General features: G+C 36.1%; 1 protein-coding gene across 50 annotated transcripts in view; it reads right to left on the bottom strand.

The window, feature by feature from the left end:
- EIF4G3 (eukaryotic translation initiation factor 4 gamma 3) overlaps nucleotides 1–15,385 on the bottom strand; it is a 439,835-nt gene that overhangs the window by 200,390 nt on the left and 224,060 nt on the right. For 17 of the 50 annotated variants that reach the window (XM_071217722.1, XM_058304193.2, XM_058304194.2 and 14 more), the window contains 3 exons: nucleotides 7,789–7,884; nucleotides 6,331–6,444; nucleotides 2,853–2,885 (listed from right to left, as the gene is read on the bottom strand). In XM_071217722.1, the coding sequence (XP_071073823.1) occupies nucleotides 2,853–2,885; nucleotides 6,331–6,444; nucleotides 7,789–7,818 (177 nt within the window). In that variant the 5' untranslated portion in view covers nucleotides 7,819–7,884. The remainder of the gene's footprint in view (nucleotides 1–2,852; nucleotides 2,886–6,330; nucleotides 6,445–7,788; nucleotides 7,885–15,385) is intronic. The other 33 variants (XM_071217735.1, XM_071217725.1, XM_071217734.1 and 30 more) reach the window with 3 other exon arrangements.

The raw sequence follows: 15,385 nt of genomic DNA, 5'->3' as shown, positions 1-15,385 counted from the left end.
AAAGTTATAGATTTGCTAGTGGCCTTTAGAAACCATAATCATAGGAAATATCATCCAACATTGAATTCCTGAAACACAGAACAAAAGAGAGCCAAGTTGAATAATACAATAAAGAAGTGAGAAATCTATTCACCAGAGTAAATTCTAACCCTTCCATTCAACTAAGTCTTAAGGACAACAAACCAAAAATAACCCAGGACATAGATTTCCCTTAAAAAGCATATTCTATGTATACCACTAATGTTTGATTGTCACTATATTGCTTTTACTATACAAATTTCTAAGTTTTGTTTTGTATTATGAGGTTCTCCTTCTCCATGAATTTTCGGGTTTAATTCTCTATCTAGATTTATATCTGAGGAGGTCTCTTACAGATTTCAGTCTCAGTGGTTCTCAAATGGCAACAATATCACCTGCATGGAAGATATTGAGAAATGTATAGAGGTGTTTTGTTTTTGTTTTGCTTATTTTTAATCATCACTGAGGTAATTCTACTGACATTTAGAGCCCAAAGGTTGCTAAATGAGATGCGGTTTACAGGGAAAATTTTCATATCCCACCCAAAATGCCAATACCTATTCTGATGTGAACAAATAAATTGGTTCTACTTTCCCTATGGATAAGGACTAGCAAACTCTTCCTAACAATTTACTTCATGCCATACCACAATATTAGTTCAATTACGTTCTGGCTCAGCAGTGCCATTTCAATCCCATGCCTCTTGCCTACTCTATTTCTCCAAGGCAATAATACTGCTGCCTGAACCAAGGGTCTATACTTCCTTATTCACTGAATTCTCTGTGATATAATGAAAAAAGTTTAATTGGTATTTAGAAAGGAAGAATAGCAGAGTTAAAGCAGTCAGCTACCTTAAGTTTTTGGATCCAAAAGCAATGTTCTGGGTTTGGGTCACTACTTTTAATAAGAGGGGCCTGAGCTTTTTAACAACATGGTTCTAGTTTCAAATTTTATCCCTCATTTCAGCAATCTATATCACAGACAATCCTTCAGTAACTGCAGTCAAAGGTCATGTTAACTCCTACTTATAGTCTACCATAAACTGTATGAAATTACTGCTATAAGCAACTAGGGTTTAACAAACACATAAACATGGGAACAAACAAAGTGTGCCTTACATCAAGGAGCACAGAAAACATTTTTTCCTAATTCATGGTCTCCCACTTAAATCATATATAAATAATTTCTTTTCACTCTGCTTCCTAAGCAAAGATTCCCAGGTTTATCTCTTCAGAGATAAACCCTAACTGGCTTGAACCCCAACTAAAATTTAAGCCTTGCCTCCATGGCTCTCAACTAGAAGTTTTTCAACTTATAATCAAACCAATTGTCTAGGTGGTTACCATTTTATAATAAGTAACTATACTTCATGGATTCTTACCATGTGCTAAACACTCTGCTAATCACTTCATATACTTCATTTCATTTACTTCCCACATCAGTCATGAGATGGGTATTATTACTCTCCCCATTTTACAATGAGAAAACTGAGGCTAGGAGTGGTAAATAATTTGTCCAAGAACACTCAATTCATAAGGAAGATTCAAACCTAAGTTTACAGTTGATGCCAAAGCTCTTAAAGCACCTTGCAATATTCTCTTTCAATATTTATTCCTTGACTGATGCCAAAGAATAGCCATCCACTTCATATAAACTTTTCTGAGTTCTGCAAAGTGCCTTTAACACCTCTCACACTTTGCTTGGCCTTTACATCCTCTGAACGGGAAGATCTATATGTTGAGAAATAGAATCTTGTATTAAATCACTCTAAGACAAATGAAGCCTTCAATTAAGCAACATCCATTTATTCAAAAATAAGACTTTTAAATTTAATACCACAGGTAAACACTGGTAACAGTTTTCTCATTTTATTATAACTATATTATGTTGAGCAACAATAATACTAAAAGCAGCTACCACTTATTGACTGTTTACTTTGTATCAGATGCTTTACATAATTATCTCTAATGTAGAAGAGTATTTATCCCCTTTTTACATAAGAAGAAACTAAGGCTTAAAAAAAAGATTTGATTAAGTACCCTAGCTGGTTATAGAGTAGAGCTGGAAATACGAACACAGGGCTGTCAGACCAAGAGCCCAAGCTCTTTCAACTACAGCATTAAAAAGTGGTTCAAACACTCCATAAACAGTTATTGGGGGGGGGCAGGGAGGAATGTAAGTGTTTTTGTTTTTTCTACTCTGCCTCTTCTAATAAATTCCTGCCAAATAACCTGATATATACAAGCATATACATTGATTTTTAAATTTTTATAATTACCTTATTTTTAAAAATCCAATAAACTAATACTTTCTATGTACCCTAAGAATAAGGGTAATTCTATGAAGTACATGAATGTGCATTATGGTTAATCAATTTGAATTAGGTCTAAATTAGTAACTGAGATTAGGTGGTTTTAGAAATATTAATGATATTTATACACATCAATACAAGTTATATGAGAATGTTAACAGAAAACCCTTAGAATGTTGCCTGCTCCATTCAGTTACATTTAAACTTAATACCAAATCTGTGAGAACTTAATATATCTAAAATGCTTCAAGAGTCTCTAAATTCAAAGCAATCTTTTTTGAAAGAAAAAAAACTATAATTATTCCTTTTAATTTGTGTTATAAATAGAAGTAAATGGGTTTGTTAATTTAAAAATGCAGTGAAATTAGTGAAGGACAAAAATAACTGAATCATATCAGACTCAAACTACTTCTGTAGAGAGTGGTTTTAGTTGCCCCTCTGGGATGGCAGCATTCTAAGAGTTAGCAGCTACTAAAGCCTCCTATTAGTTAAGGATGATAATGAAGGGGCGAGGGTACAGTACCTGATGATGGGCAGGTCGAGGCCCCGCTGCAAACTGAGAAAGGAGGGAAAACAAACACAAAAGGAAAGGCACAAAGAGTCAGAAACACCACAACAAAAACCAAAATGTCACACAATATGCCAAAAGAAAGAACCCACAAGAAAAAAAAAAACAAAACAAAAAAAACCAAAAACAGTCAAAGCTTTGCTGCAGGACAGTGACAGACAGGTACTAAGATTCAGCAGGTTAATACCACTACCAGGAATAGTTTGTCATTTATCAGTTGGGAAAGAAAGAGCTAAGCTATTAGGTCCTCTCTGATAGGAATATTTAAAAAACAAACAAACAAATACCAACAATAAAAACAACCTAAAATAGGGCAAAAGAAATTTTGAAACATTAAGTAGTTATATTAAGGCAAGTATATGAAAGTCAAGTTTAATGTATGTAGCTGATATAGCTGGGGGGAATAAGAATATTTTCATACTTAGCCAAGAGATAATCAAAATGTCCAACAGGAAATAATATAAAAGGTTTGATTTAAAATTTCTTAAATGGAGTATCTCAAAAATGAAATGGAATTTTTAATACCTTCTGTTTTTTCTTAGAGTTAAAGAAATATTTTTTATTATATTATATATTTCAGTGTAAATGCAATTAACTAGTAAAGTTTAATACCAGGCATATCAAGTTGAACAGCTAGTAGAGAACATCACTCTCTAATGTGACTAATCAAACTGCTACTGTTCTAAGCCCAAGAAGAAAATAAGAGCAAAGAAGTCAAATTTCTCAAATACTTTTATAGACAGCAGCAAAACACTGTACCTATTACTATTGATTTTGAGAATAAAAGCAAAAGAAAACAACTACTCAGCTAAATCAGAGAATAATTTATAATCTAACTCTTACCTCCACTAATTTAGAATATAAGAAAAGGGTTTTTCACCCACGAAATTTTTCATACTAAAAATCTAAGATCAAATAATTCTTCATTAGAGCAAAATTTGGTTCCCAATACATTTTTAGACAGGGAAATATATTGAAGCATATAGAGCCATACCTTAGCTACTAATACAAAAACAATACTCAAACCACCCTCTTTAATAGTGATAGGAAAATATTTGGACAGCAGTTTTCAATGCACACTATACAGGTTTTTATTCAATATGTTTAAGGAACCAAAAAAATGTATCCTGAGTTGTTTTATTTCCTATGGAGCCTTCAGTCAGCTCATCACTATGCTAGATCTGAGTGAATGTTAAATAAGAAACACCCCTCCTACTCAGAATTTAAGTTATATGCAATAGAAAATATAAGAGATTTGGAATGATTTCCCTAACTGCCATTATTTTATAAAAATTTTAAGCAAATTGCAGAAGAGCACATGATCAGTGATTAGGAGGAGACAGCTGAAGACAGCTCTGCTAAGAAATCACTTAAGAAGCTGCAATGTCACCAATTGTTCAAGTTTTGAAAAGTGACTTAACATATTTTGAAGTTACTCAGCATAACTTAAAGAGCTCTTGGTACCTTATATGCTTAGGGTGTGTTAGGATAGCCACTATATTTGGTTAACCCCTATAGTGGAGTTTTGCAGAATGACGACATTGGCAGCTATAGTTCTTGAAGAAAATTTTCTCTTCAGAGAAATAGAGGTTCTATATTTCCAGCTTTCCAATTATGAGAAGAAAACAGATCATATCTCTACTATGGGAATCAAGTTTCAAGAACAGTCAATACCACCCATGTGGCATAAAAGGGGGACAGGGTGTGCAAGTGAGATATTTCTTCATGACATTTTTTACAGAAAACAAGAGAGAAGGGCCATGTTAAAAAATTAACCTGAGTACAGCAGTACCTGTCTTATCACTGTTCCACAGAAAGGTCCCATTTCTAAGAATCTAAAATAAAAGCTGGAACGTCATATATTTGGAATGTTTCAGTGAAAAGGGAACTTTCTCTGAGCAAAAGGAGTGCCTTATAAAATTATACAAATATTTAAAAAATTAACCAACACAAATCTTAAGTTAGTGGAAAAGTACACTAGGAAAGTACCCTAGTCTATTTTGCACTAGTCACCATTGGCTATTGAGTTTTTCATTTGGAATAACAATAGTCTTAATCCTATGGGTAGCTGTAAGCAACAGAACAAACTGTAGTCGCTGCTGGCTCATATTTAAAACTGAAACTTTCATTTCTTTTTTTTTTTTAAGAGGGGTCTTAAGATGGTGAGGATTATAGATATACAGGAAAGCAGCCTTCTGTGAACTTGGATCCAATGTTAATGCCACCCACCCACTCACCCACACCCTTCTGGGCACAGTTGGTAATTGGGCATGGTCAATGTAACACTGATATAACTTTGGCACTGAGCACCATGAAATATTAAAAATAATCCATGGTTACAGATTACTGAAAAGGCCGAACTGTCCTGCTCTCCCAATTAAGCATTCAATAGCTTCATTATTTTAAACAGGCTATTTAAAATTTTTCTGCCATGTAAAGAGTTCCAGTTCAACAAAGAAAATGGAACAGAGGTAAATTTTACCATAGCTTTTCAGTATTTTTATTTCGAAATAGGATTTTCCACAATATGAATTTAACTAAGATACCAAGTTATCATACAGAAATACAGGCACAAAGATGGGAGGTGGAGGGGGCCATATGAAGCCAGTTGGATTGCAAAGGCAGCTGTCCAGGGAAGAACAGAAAAGCCTAAACTGTGCAATTGCCAATGGCCCATTAATGCAGAAATAGAATGGAGTAAGCTCTAGCTGTTCAACAAAGCTACAGGAAGGGTCCCCTCCTTAGTGCAACAGCTTACCTCTCCTCACCAGTAGGGATAACTGTGGGATGGATGGGACCAGACTATGGCAACTTGGAATGTTAAAAGAAAATGCAGTCCTGCCAAAAGTCATACTCAAACTTCACCCTCCCAGCACCATCACAAATGAAGTAAAGAAAATCAGACCCAAAACAAAAAGCAAGAGCAGCCTGGGGTCTGCTAGTCTTGCACTTGTTTTGGGGTATGTAATGGAATGTTATATGTGTGGTTTTTAGTAATGGGGGTGATAATGGTCACTAACAGAGCAGATGGCAAAAATTGCAAAAGGATAGTATCTGAAAAGTTTATGACCACAGAAAAATGGCTGACAACTGCAGACAATTTCCCCTTAATAATCAATTATAAAAGGGAAAGGGGGAAAAAGAAGCCTTGAAACTTATCTTTTAAAGTAAATTTATCTGAAAGGAATATCCCACATTAAGTTTACATAAAAATCTAAACTCCAAATTACTCCTGTCTAATTCCCAATACAGAAGATCCACCCAATTTGTTATTCTCTTCCCCACTATGCCTGGCAGAAACTGCCATGCTGTATGCCAGAGAGGAAGCAATCAATGCATTTCTGTTCATCAGCCAATAAATGGATGTGGTCAAAAATAATCAGTGCCAGAGGCACCACTGCCTGCAAGAAGTACAGTTTGTTATATTGCTTACAATGCAGTATTTTATCCAGCCTCTTCCAGCCAAGGACCTGTAAACTGGAGTCTGTTCCAAAACCTTCCTCCTCTTCCAGTTTTCTGTGCAATGTATTGGCACTGTTCTGCTGGGCTGTCAAAAAAACTGGTTTAGAGATGCAGCTCTTCAGTCAGGTTTTGCGCCAGTTCTAACCATGTAAATTTACTTCCCTTTTTTTCCTTCAAAAATTAAAAAGGGTGGGGGGGGAAGAGGACCAAAAAATTCTTTACAATAAGAGCTTACCATAATGTCCATGATCAGTGATTAGAACCAAGACCTATCAAAATTGATCTGTGAGATCACAGGCCCTTTTAAGTAATCAAGTATCCACATTCCCAAACCACTCTCAAAACAAAACTTCCATCAGATATCTTGTTGACTATTTTAGCAAAAAAATTAGTCAAGCAAATAGACAACTGGAACCAAAGTCCCACCTCACTGTTTAGAAATTTCTTCCACCCTCTAAGAACAATCAGGATATAAGAACAGGTATTGAAGAGGGCAATAGGAAAAGCAAAACAGAAAGAGGATAAGAAAGGGATCACATTCTGGTACAGTGTATGCTCTCCTAGTTCTTTGAACAATTCTTTGGTACTTTTCAACAATTCTAAATTAATGTATAAAATCAATGGAATAGGAGCCTATGCAATGAAGGATTCCTATTTTACAGGCAAAAAAGGAGAGGTGGGGAACAAAAAGATTCCTATATTCTGAGGAAAATTCAGAGCTCAAGTAGAAAGACGGATGTGAGATACAATGAGACATTACAGAAGCAACTTATAGCAAAAAAGCTAATCATGCAGAGCATAAGATAAGATTTTCTAAGGAATGGACAGCTGAAGTGATTACATTTTTGTGAAATAGAAGGATTAGCCTTGAGTAAATTCTCAGTCTTTATAATCCATGTAAAAGATGAACAAAGAAGATGATAGCATTTCCATCTGTATGACATTTTACCATCTGTAGAAATGAATACACCCATTGGTGTATGTCATGTATTTGTCTAAAAGATTGAAACTGATCCAGTGACACTGATTCAGAAGTCTTACTTACTAAACAACTGGAAATTGAGAGCCTAATTAATGAAATTATATTTACTTTAAAAAAAATCATTGTGTTTTATTTTCCTCCTGAATTTTGAACAATTTATTAATAATTAAAAGCTGAAATGAAGTGAACTTCAATTCAACCAGGCTTTTAAAAAAATAATGCCATAGAAAAGTATAAAAAGTTAAAAAGCATCATCTCCTTTTTTTCCCTCATAAACTTAAATTATTTCTATATGGAAAGATATGAAAATACAATGTAAACCAATAATAATAATAAATCTTTGGAACAAACCAGAACACAGAGAAAATATTAGGAAAAGGAACTCAAGTTACCATATACATAAATGAAGATGGAGAATATTCTCTAGATCAAGCTTCTCTTACTTACCGGAGAACGAGTTTGAGGTTGTGAATTCATTGTCTGAGGGGCTTGAGGATACACCAACGTGGTTGGACCTGCATTCTGTCCAGAGGGATAAGGGGTCTGTCAAAGAATGGCAAGAAGAACATTAAATTTTTAAAAATATAATAAGGTAACTGAAATTCAAGATGAAAAAAAAAAAAAGAAAAAAGAAAACAGAAAAAGGCTTATAAGTGCCTATTAATACAGTTTACAGTTCTACTTTTTAAAACTTAATTTTATCAAAATTTAACTTTATCACACCAAGTGAAAATTAACTTTTAGCAATTCAGAATCTGCGCATTCCTGTTTAGAAGTTACCATAAATCTTCTTATAAGGTAACATCAGCAATCCAATTTCTAGCCGCAATTATTTCATATCAAGAGTGCAAAGAGAATCACTGTCAATTCACTTGTATCTGTTATGGACAGCCCAAGTCTCAAACAAGATCAAACATGGCTGAACTTAAAGTCAACCAAGATGATGGAATGAGAAAATCTAGCATTCATTTCTCCCACAGAATCTTTGAACAACTAGAAAAAAATGGCAGAGCCATATTCCTCGAAGCTCAGGAAAACATATAAAGGATTGCTGTATGTTATGAAATGCAACCAAACAAACACTGGAATTGAAGTTCATAATCACAATAATTGAAATACCATATCCCTAAAGGGGTTCCACAGCAGATTGGGGCTGGCAGAACAAAGAATCAGTGAACCAGGACATAAGACAACCAAAATAGTTCAGGCTGAGTAGCAGAAATAAAAAAGTTTGATGAAAATGAACAAAGCCTACAGAGAATTGTAGGACATCATAATGCATTGCAATATATGCAATATGATAGTACCAGAAGGAGAAGAGAGGAAAAGGCAGAAAGAATATTCAAAGAAGTAATGTCAGAAATCTTAATTTAATAAAACACATGAAATTACATATCCAAAAAAAACACAACAAACCTCAAACAGTATAAACTCAAAGAGATACACACCCACAACTGGGGAGTGTCAAAGATAAAGAAAGATTCCTGAAAACTGCCAGAGAAAAGCAATCTATCATATTCAAGGGAGCCTCAATATAATCAAATGCTGATTTTTCATCAGAAACCATGAAGGCAAGAGGGCAGTGGGATGACCTATACAAAGTGCTTAAAGAAAACAATTGCCAACCAAGTGTTTTATATCTAATGATACATGAAAAAAGGAGAGACTAAGACATTTCCAGATTAAAAAAAAAAAAAAGTTGAGGGGGTTTATCACCACTAAACTTGCCCTAAAGCAACAGAAAAGAGAGCTCTTCAGAATAAAAGGAAAAAATACTATACGAATAGATCAAAGCAGCATTGAGAAGGACTAGGGAAGACAGTAGATTAGGAAGCTCCAGGAATCATTTCCTCCACCAATAACTATTGAACTGGCAGGAACTGTCTGAATCAACTATTTTGAAACTCTGTAGTCTAGTAGAACACCAGGAAGAAGCAGAGGAAGAAGGTGGTGAACTGGCATAAATACTAATGTGTTTTACCCTCCCTGCAGTGGATTCCTTCAGCCTCATAGCAGATAGCAATGGGGAATGTACCAAACTTTGGAATTACTGGACAAAGACTTTAAAGAAATGATTCTCAATATGCTCAAGGAGATAAAGAAAACATAGAAAGAACTAAAGGCTAGCCAGTGACGGGCAACTGAACCGACCTAACAGTCAACCTAAGACAGGGACATGGCCTTTTGCTGCCATGCCTCCCCATGACGGGTAAGACTGGTCACGCGTGTGAGTGAGCTGAAACGGCTCACCGGGTACGGTTCCGACCTAAATCAGGCACAGCCCCCCCCCTCATTTCATCGGCTTCCACTGCACAATCTATAATACCCCTTCCCGAAAAAATCAGAGCTGTCTACATCAGGGAAATGAGGCCTCTACTTCCCTCAGCTAGCCGTATGAAAAATACTGTGCTAATAAAAGAAAAAGGGAGGAGATGTTGGGAGCGGTCAATACGAGTATACACTGAGTTCAGCAATGCCGGCAACATGGCCACCAGAGCAGAGCCCACTTCCTTGTTCTTCTCCCTCCCTGCTCCTTTGTTCTCCGTTTCCCGCCACTGCCCAGGCTGATAAGATAGTGTGCAGGCGCAAGGCATGAAACTAAGGTCTGCCTCCCACCCCGGCGACAGCAACAACCAATCCTTAGCCTCTACTACCTCACTCCCCACTCCTCCCCCACCCGAGGGTATATATACTTTGCCCCCTTTCATAAAGTTGCAGTTTAATCAGAAAAAAAAAAAAAAAAGAACTAAAGGATATGAGGAAAACAATGAATGAACAATACGGAAATCTATTCTCAATAGGAATCAAATACTTGAGTTGAAAAACACAAAAACTGAAATGAAAAATTCCCTGGACAGTTTCAAAAGCAGTTAGAGATGGCAGAAAAAGAATCAGTGACCTTAAAGATAGAACAGCTGAAATGATTCAGACTGAGGAGCAGAAAGTTTTAAGAGTTAAAAAGAATAGACACTGTGGGACACTGTCAAGAATACCAATATACACAATAAGGAAATTCAAGAAGGAGAAAAAAAGAGAGAAAGAAGCAGGAGGGCTAATCAAAGAAATAATAGCAGTGATCTTCACAAATTTAACAAAGGACAGGAATATATATGTATATTCAAGAGAGCTAACTAACCCCAAAGTGGAGAAACTCAAAAAGAACCATTCACAGACACATGGTAATCAAACTGCCCAATGCCAAGGACAAGAGAGAGCTCCGAAAGCTGCAAGAGAAAAGCAACAAGTTATGTACAAGGGAATCCCAATAAGATTGAGTGCAGATTTGCAATTAGAAACCATGGTGGAGAGAAGGCAGTGGTACCAAGTATTTAATGCACTAAAAGCAAACAACTGCAAACCAAGAAATTGATAATCTGCCAAGGAATTCTTTCAAAAAACGAGGGAGAGGGAAGCAGATGTGGTTCAAGCAGCTGGGCACCCACCTACCACACAGAAAGTACCCGATGCTTCCTAAAGAAGACAAGCAAGACAGCAAGCCAATGCAATGGGCTAGCGTGGCGAGCTGATGCAAGAAGATGACATAATGAGTAGATACAATAGGGAAGACACAATGAGAGACACAACAAGCAGGGAGTGGAGGTGGCTCAAGCAATTGGGCACCTCCTTCCCATATGGGAGGTATCAGGTTCAGTTCCCAGTGCCTCCTAAAAAAAAAAAGACGTGGACACAGAGCATACAACAAACAGACAAAGAAAGCAAGCGCAAACAACAAGAAGTAGAAATAAATAAAAAGTAAATCTTAAAAAAAAAATGAGGTTGAGAATAAAACAGTCTCAGCTAAACAAAAACTAATGCAGCATAAAGAAATAAAGATCACTGGTAGGGAGTGGTACTACGTAACTCCACTTCAAACTTCCTATGGGTGCTAAAATAAAATGCAAATTCATAGAGTAATGATAAAGTGATGGTTTCGGACATATAATGTACGAAGATATAATTTGTAAAAAGTACAAAAAAAACATGGGGGAATAAAGGGTATAGGAAAAGTGTATGCTACTGAAGATAGACGAGTATCAAATCATATATGATTGTTACAGACTTAGGATGTTATATTTTAGCCCCATGGAAACCACAATGAAAATCATGAAAAATATATTCAGGAAAAAAATGAGAAAGGACACAAAATGGTATAATACAAAAATCAAATAAATGTGAAAGTAGGCACTAACATAAAAATTGAGGGTCAAAAAAGGTATAAGATGTAAAAAGACAAAATAGCAAAATGGCAGAAGTATTACATTATCAGTAGTTATTTTAAATGTAAATGGATTAAACTCTCCAGTCAAAACTCATGGAATGGCAGAATGGATGAAAACACACAACTTAATCATATTCTATTTTTAAAGACACTCAAATAAAAAAAAACATAAGCAGGGGAAGTAGATGTGGCTCAGGTGACTGGGCTCCCACCTACCACACAGGAGGTTGCTGGTTCTGATCCCAGTGCCTCCTAAAGAAGAAAGTAAGCTGGTGCTGTGAGCAGGCATGGCAGGCTGACACAACAAGAGACATAAAAAGAACAGAACATAATGGGAGACACAAAAAAGCAGGGAGCAGAGTTCCTGGTACCTCCTAAAGAAGACAGTGAGCTGATGCAACAAGAGATGTGGAGAGGATAAAGAGAATGAGAGACACAACAAAGCAGGGAATGGAGATGGCTCAAACAATTAGAAATATCCCTCTCACACTGGAGGTCCCTGGTTCAGCTAAAAGAAACAAGGGAGATGAACAGACTCAGCAAGTGAAAAACAAGAAGGGCAAGAGGAGACATAAATAAATCTTGAAACAAAAACAAAAACATAAGCAGACTGAAAGTGAAAGGATGGGGGAAAATATACCATGCTAGTAGTAATCAAAAGATAACAAGGGTAGCTATACTGATATCAGATAAAATAGACTTTAAGTCAAAACCTGTTACAAGGGACAAAGAAGGTCATTATATACTGATAAAACGGTCAATTCAAAAAGAAGACATAAATATATACTAAACTAACAGCAGAGGTGAAAAATATCAAAAGAAATGTTGACAGATTTGAGAAGAGAAATAATGGTTCTATATTAATAGCAGATTTCAATATACTACTTTCAAAAATTCCATCTTCTAGATAGAAGATTAGTTAAGGAAAAAGAAGACTTGAACAATACTATGAATCAGCTAGACCTAACAGACATATAGAGAACACTTTACCCAATAGCAGCAAAACACACAGTCTTCTACAGTGCATATGGATCATTCTCTAAGAAAGACCAGATATGAGATTATAAAACAAGTCTCTATGAATTTAAAAATATTGAAGTCATACAATGCATCTTCTTCAACCACAATGGAATGAAGCTAGAAATCAATAACAGAGCGAGAACTAGAAAATTCACAAATACGTGGAAACTGGACAACACACTCAAACAACTAAGGCATCAAAGAAGAAATCACAAGGAAAATTAGGAAACATCTTCAGGCAAATGAAAATGAAAATACAACATATTAAAACTAATGGTATGCAACAAAGACAGTGCTGAGAGGAAAAGTAATACCTTTAAATCTTTACATTAAACAAAAAAGATCTCAAATGAGAATTCTAAGCTCATACCTTGTGAAAGTAGAAAAAGAACATACTAGAACAAAATGGAGCAGAAAGAGGGAAAAAACAAAGATCAGAACAATCAATGAAACAGAGAGTAGAAAAACAATATAAAATAATAGGGGGAAAAACAAGAAAAAAAGAAGAAAAACAATACAAGAATTAAGCCAAAAGTTGTTCCTTTGAAAAGTTCAAGAAAAGCGACAAATCTTTAGCTAAACTGACCAAAAAAATAAGAGTATGCAAAAATTAAAATCAGAAATAGAAGGGGGACTATAACTACCAAACCCACAGAAGTAAAATTATAAAAGGATATTATAAACATTCATGCTAACAAATTAATCTAGATGAAATAGACAAATTCCTAGAAACACACCAATTGCCCACAATGACAAGGAGACATAGAAGACACAGACCAATAACTAGTAACGACACAGAATCCACAATAAAAATCATCCCAACAATGAAATCCAGGACCAGACAGCCTCACTGGTGAATTTTAATTCAAAGAAGAATTAATACCAATCCTGTTTTTGGAGTAATGAAAATGCTCTAACATTGATTACAGTGATGAATGCACAATTCTGTGATTACACCAAAGGCCAATGATGGCACACTTTAGATGGACTGTATGGATCAAATACATTTCAGTAAAACTGGTTAAAAAACAAACAATCTGGCACAAACTTCCAAAAATTGAAGAAGAAGTAATATTTTCTAAATTATTCTATGAGGCCACCATCACTGTAATTCCAAAGGCAGATAAAGATGCCATGAGAGGGAAGCGGTTGTAGCACAACTGATAGAGCATCCCCCTACCATATGGAGGGTCCAGGGTTCGATACCCAGGGCCTCCTGACCAGTGTGCTGAGCTGGCCCATGCGCAGTTCTGCCGCATGCAAGGAGTGCCATGCCACACATGGGTGTCCCCTGCATAGGGGAGCCCCACGTGTAAGGAGTGCACCAGCAAGGACAGCCGCCCTGTGTGAAAAAAGCACAGCCCACCCAGGAGTGGCACCGCACACATGGAGAGCTGACCCAACAAGATGATGCAACAAAAAAGCAAGTTTCCCAGTGCCACATGAGAAGAATGTAAGTGGACACAGAAGAACACACAGTGAGTGGACACAAAGAGCAGACAACAGGAAAATTAAAAAAAAAAAAAAATTACATGAGAGAAAAAAATTACACAAATACATCCATATCCCATAGAAGTATGTGTTAGGTGTATTTTCTCCTATATATCACCCCACTATCAGCACCCTGTACAAGTGATGTACCTTTTTTACAGATCCTGAAAGAACATTCTTATATTTGTATTTGTATTGCCATAGGTATGTTTTCTTGATAGATAGAGGCCCACACAGTAGCTAACAAAATATTAATCTTTCAACCTGGGGAAGTCCTGCCACTTTCTCAAATAAAATGGCAAAAATCTCTGGATATATAATAATATTTAGTCAATATAATGACTAAAATAGAAAACAAGCCAATATGCTAAGCCCTCAATCTTAATGCTTGTACTTATGGACCTTATTCCTATAAAAAAGAAATAGACTAATTATAATTAATGCCTAGGAGTTGCCTCTTGAAAACTTTTTTACTCAAATGTGGCCTATCTCTAAGGTAAACTCAGCAAATAAACTCACTACCTTCCCCTTACCCCACACCCTTGATGTGGGACATGAATCCCAGGGATGAGCCTCCCTGGCACTCAGAGATTATTACTAAGTGCTAATCAGAGACGCATTGGGAAAAAGACCCTAACCAAAGGAGGAAACATTTTTTTAAAAAAGAGTTTTTATGGCTAAGAAATTTCAAAGAGAGTCAGGAGGTCATTCTGGAGGTTATGTTTATGCAGGCCTCAGGCAGACTTCACTAACTGCCACAGTAAATAAAGCCTCAAACAAAAGTACTTCCAAGGATTCTAGGGGACATCCAGGCACCAGACGTAAGGCACACAGCTGCAAAACATCAACAGCCCCTTGGGGGGCCCTATTTGGAAATATATAATAATTTATTCCCCCAATATAACATAGTTATACTCATTTATAATTCCCTAACTCATGATTCTTCTACTCCTTTTATTTGAACCTATAATTTTCAATATACTCATTAAATATATCTCTCAGAGACTTAAATCTTCAGATTGGTCAAATGCTGGTTGAACCCTGAATTCTAGCATAGCTGAGGTCAACTCCTACTCTCCAGTTCTTTGGGCTTGCCCTGGACAACTAACAAAATGATGATGATGGACAAGTCCCACCCCCAAAACAAGGAATATCTACAACCACAAGCAAAATAACTCCTTCCATCTTTCCATGATCTCTAAGCCGCCTCTCAGCCTGAAGTTGCCGAAGTAAACACTGTCACAAATCCCTCAAGACTGAGGAATGAACAAACGTAAGGGGAGAGGATAACCACAGATCAAATTAGATTTATTG

Source organism: Dasypus novemcinctus, chromosome 9 (genome assembly GCF_030445035.2).
Source record: "Dasypus novemcinctus isolate mDasNov1 chromosome 9, mDasNov1.1.hap2, whole genome shotgun sequence".
In the NCBI taxonomy this organism is placed as follows: Eukaryota; Metazoa; Chordata; class Mammalia; order Cingulata; family Dasypodidae; genus Dasypus; species Dasypus novemcinctus.
This window is presented reverse-complemented; position numbering and strand designations above follow the sequence as displayed.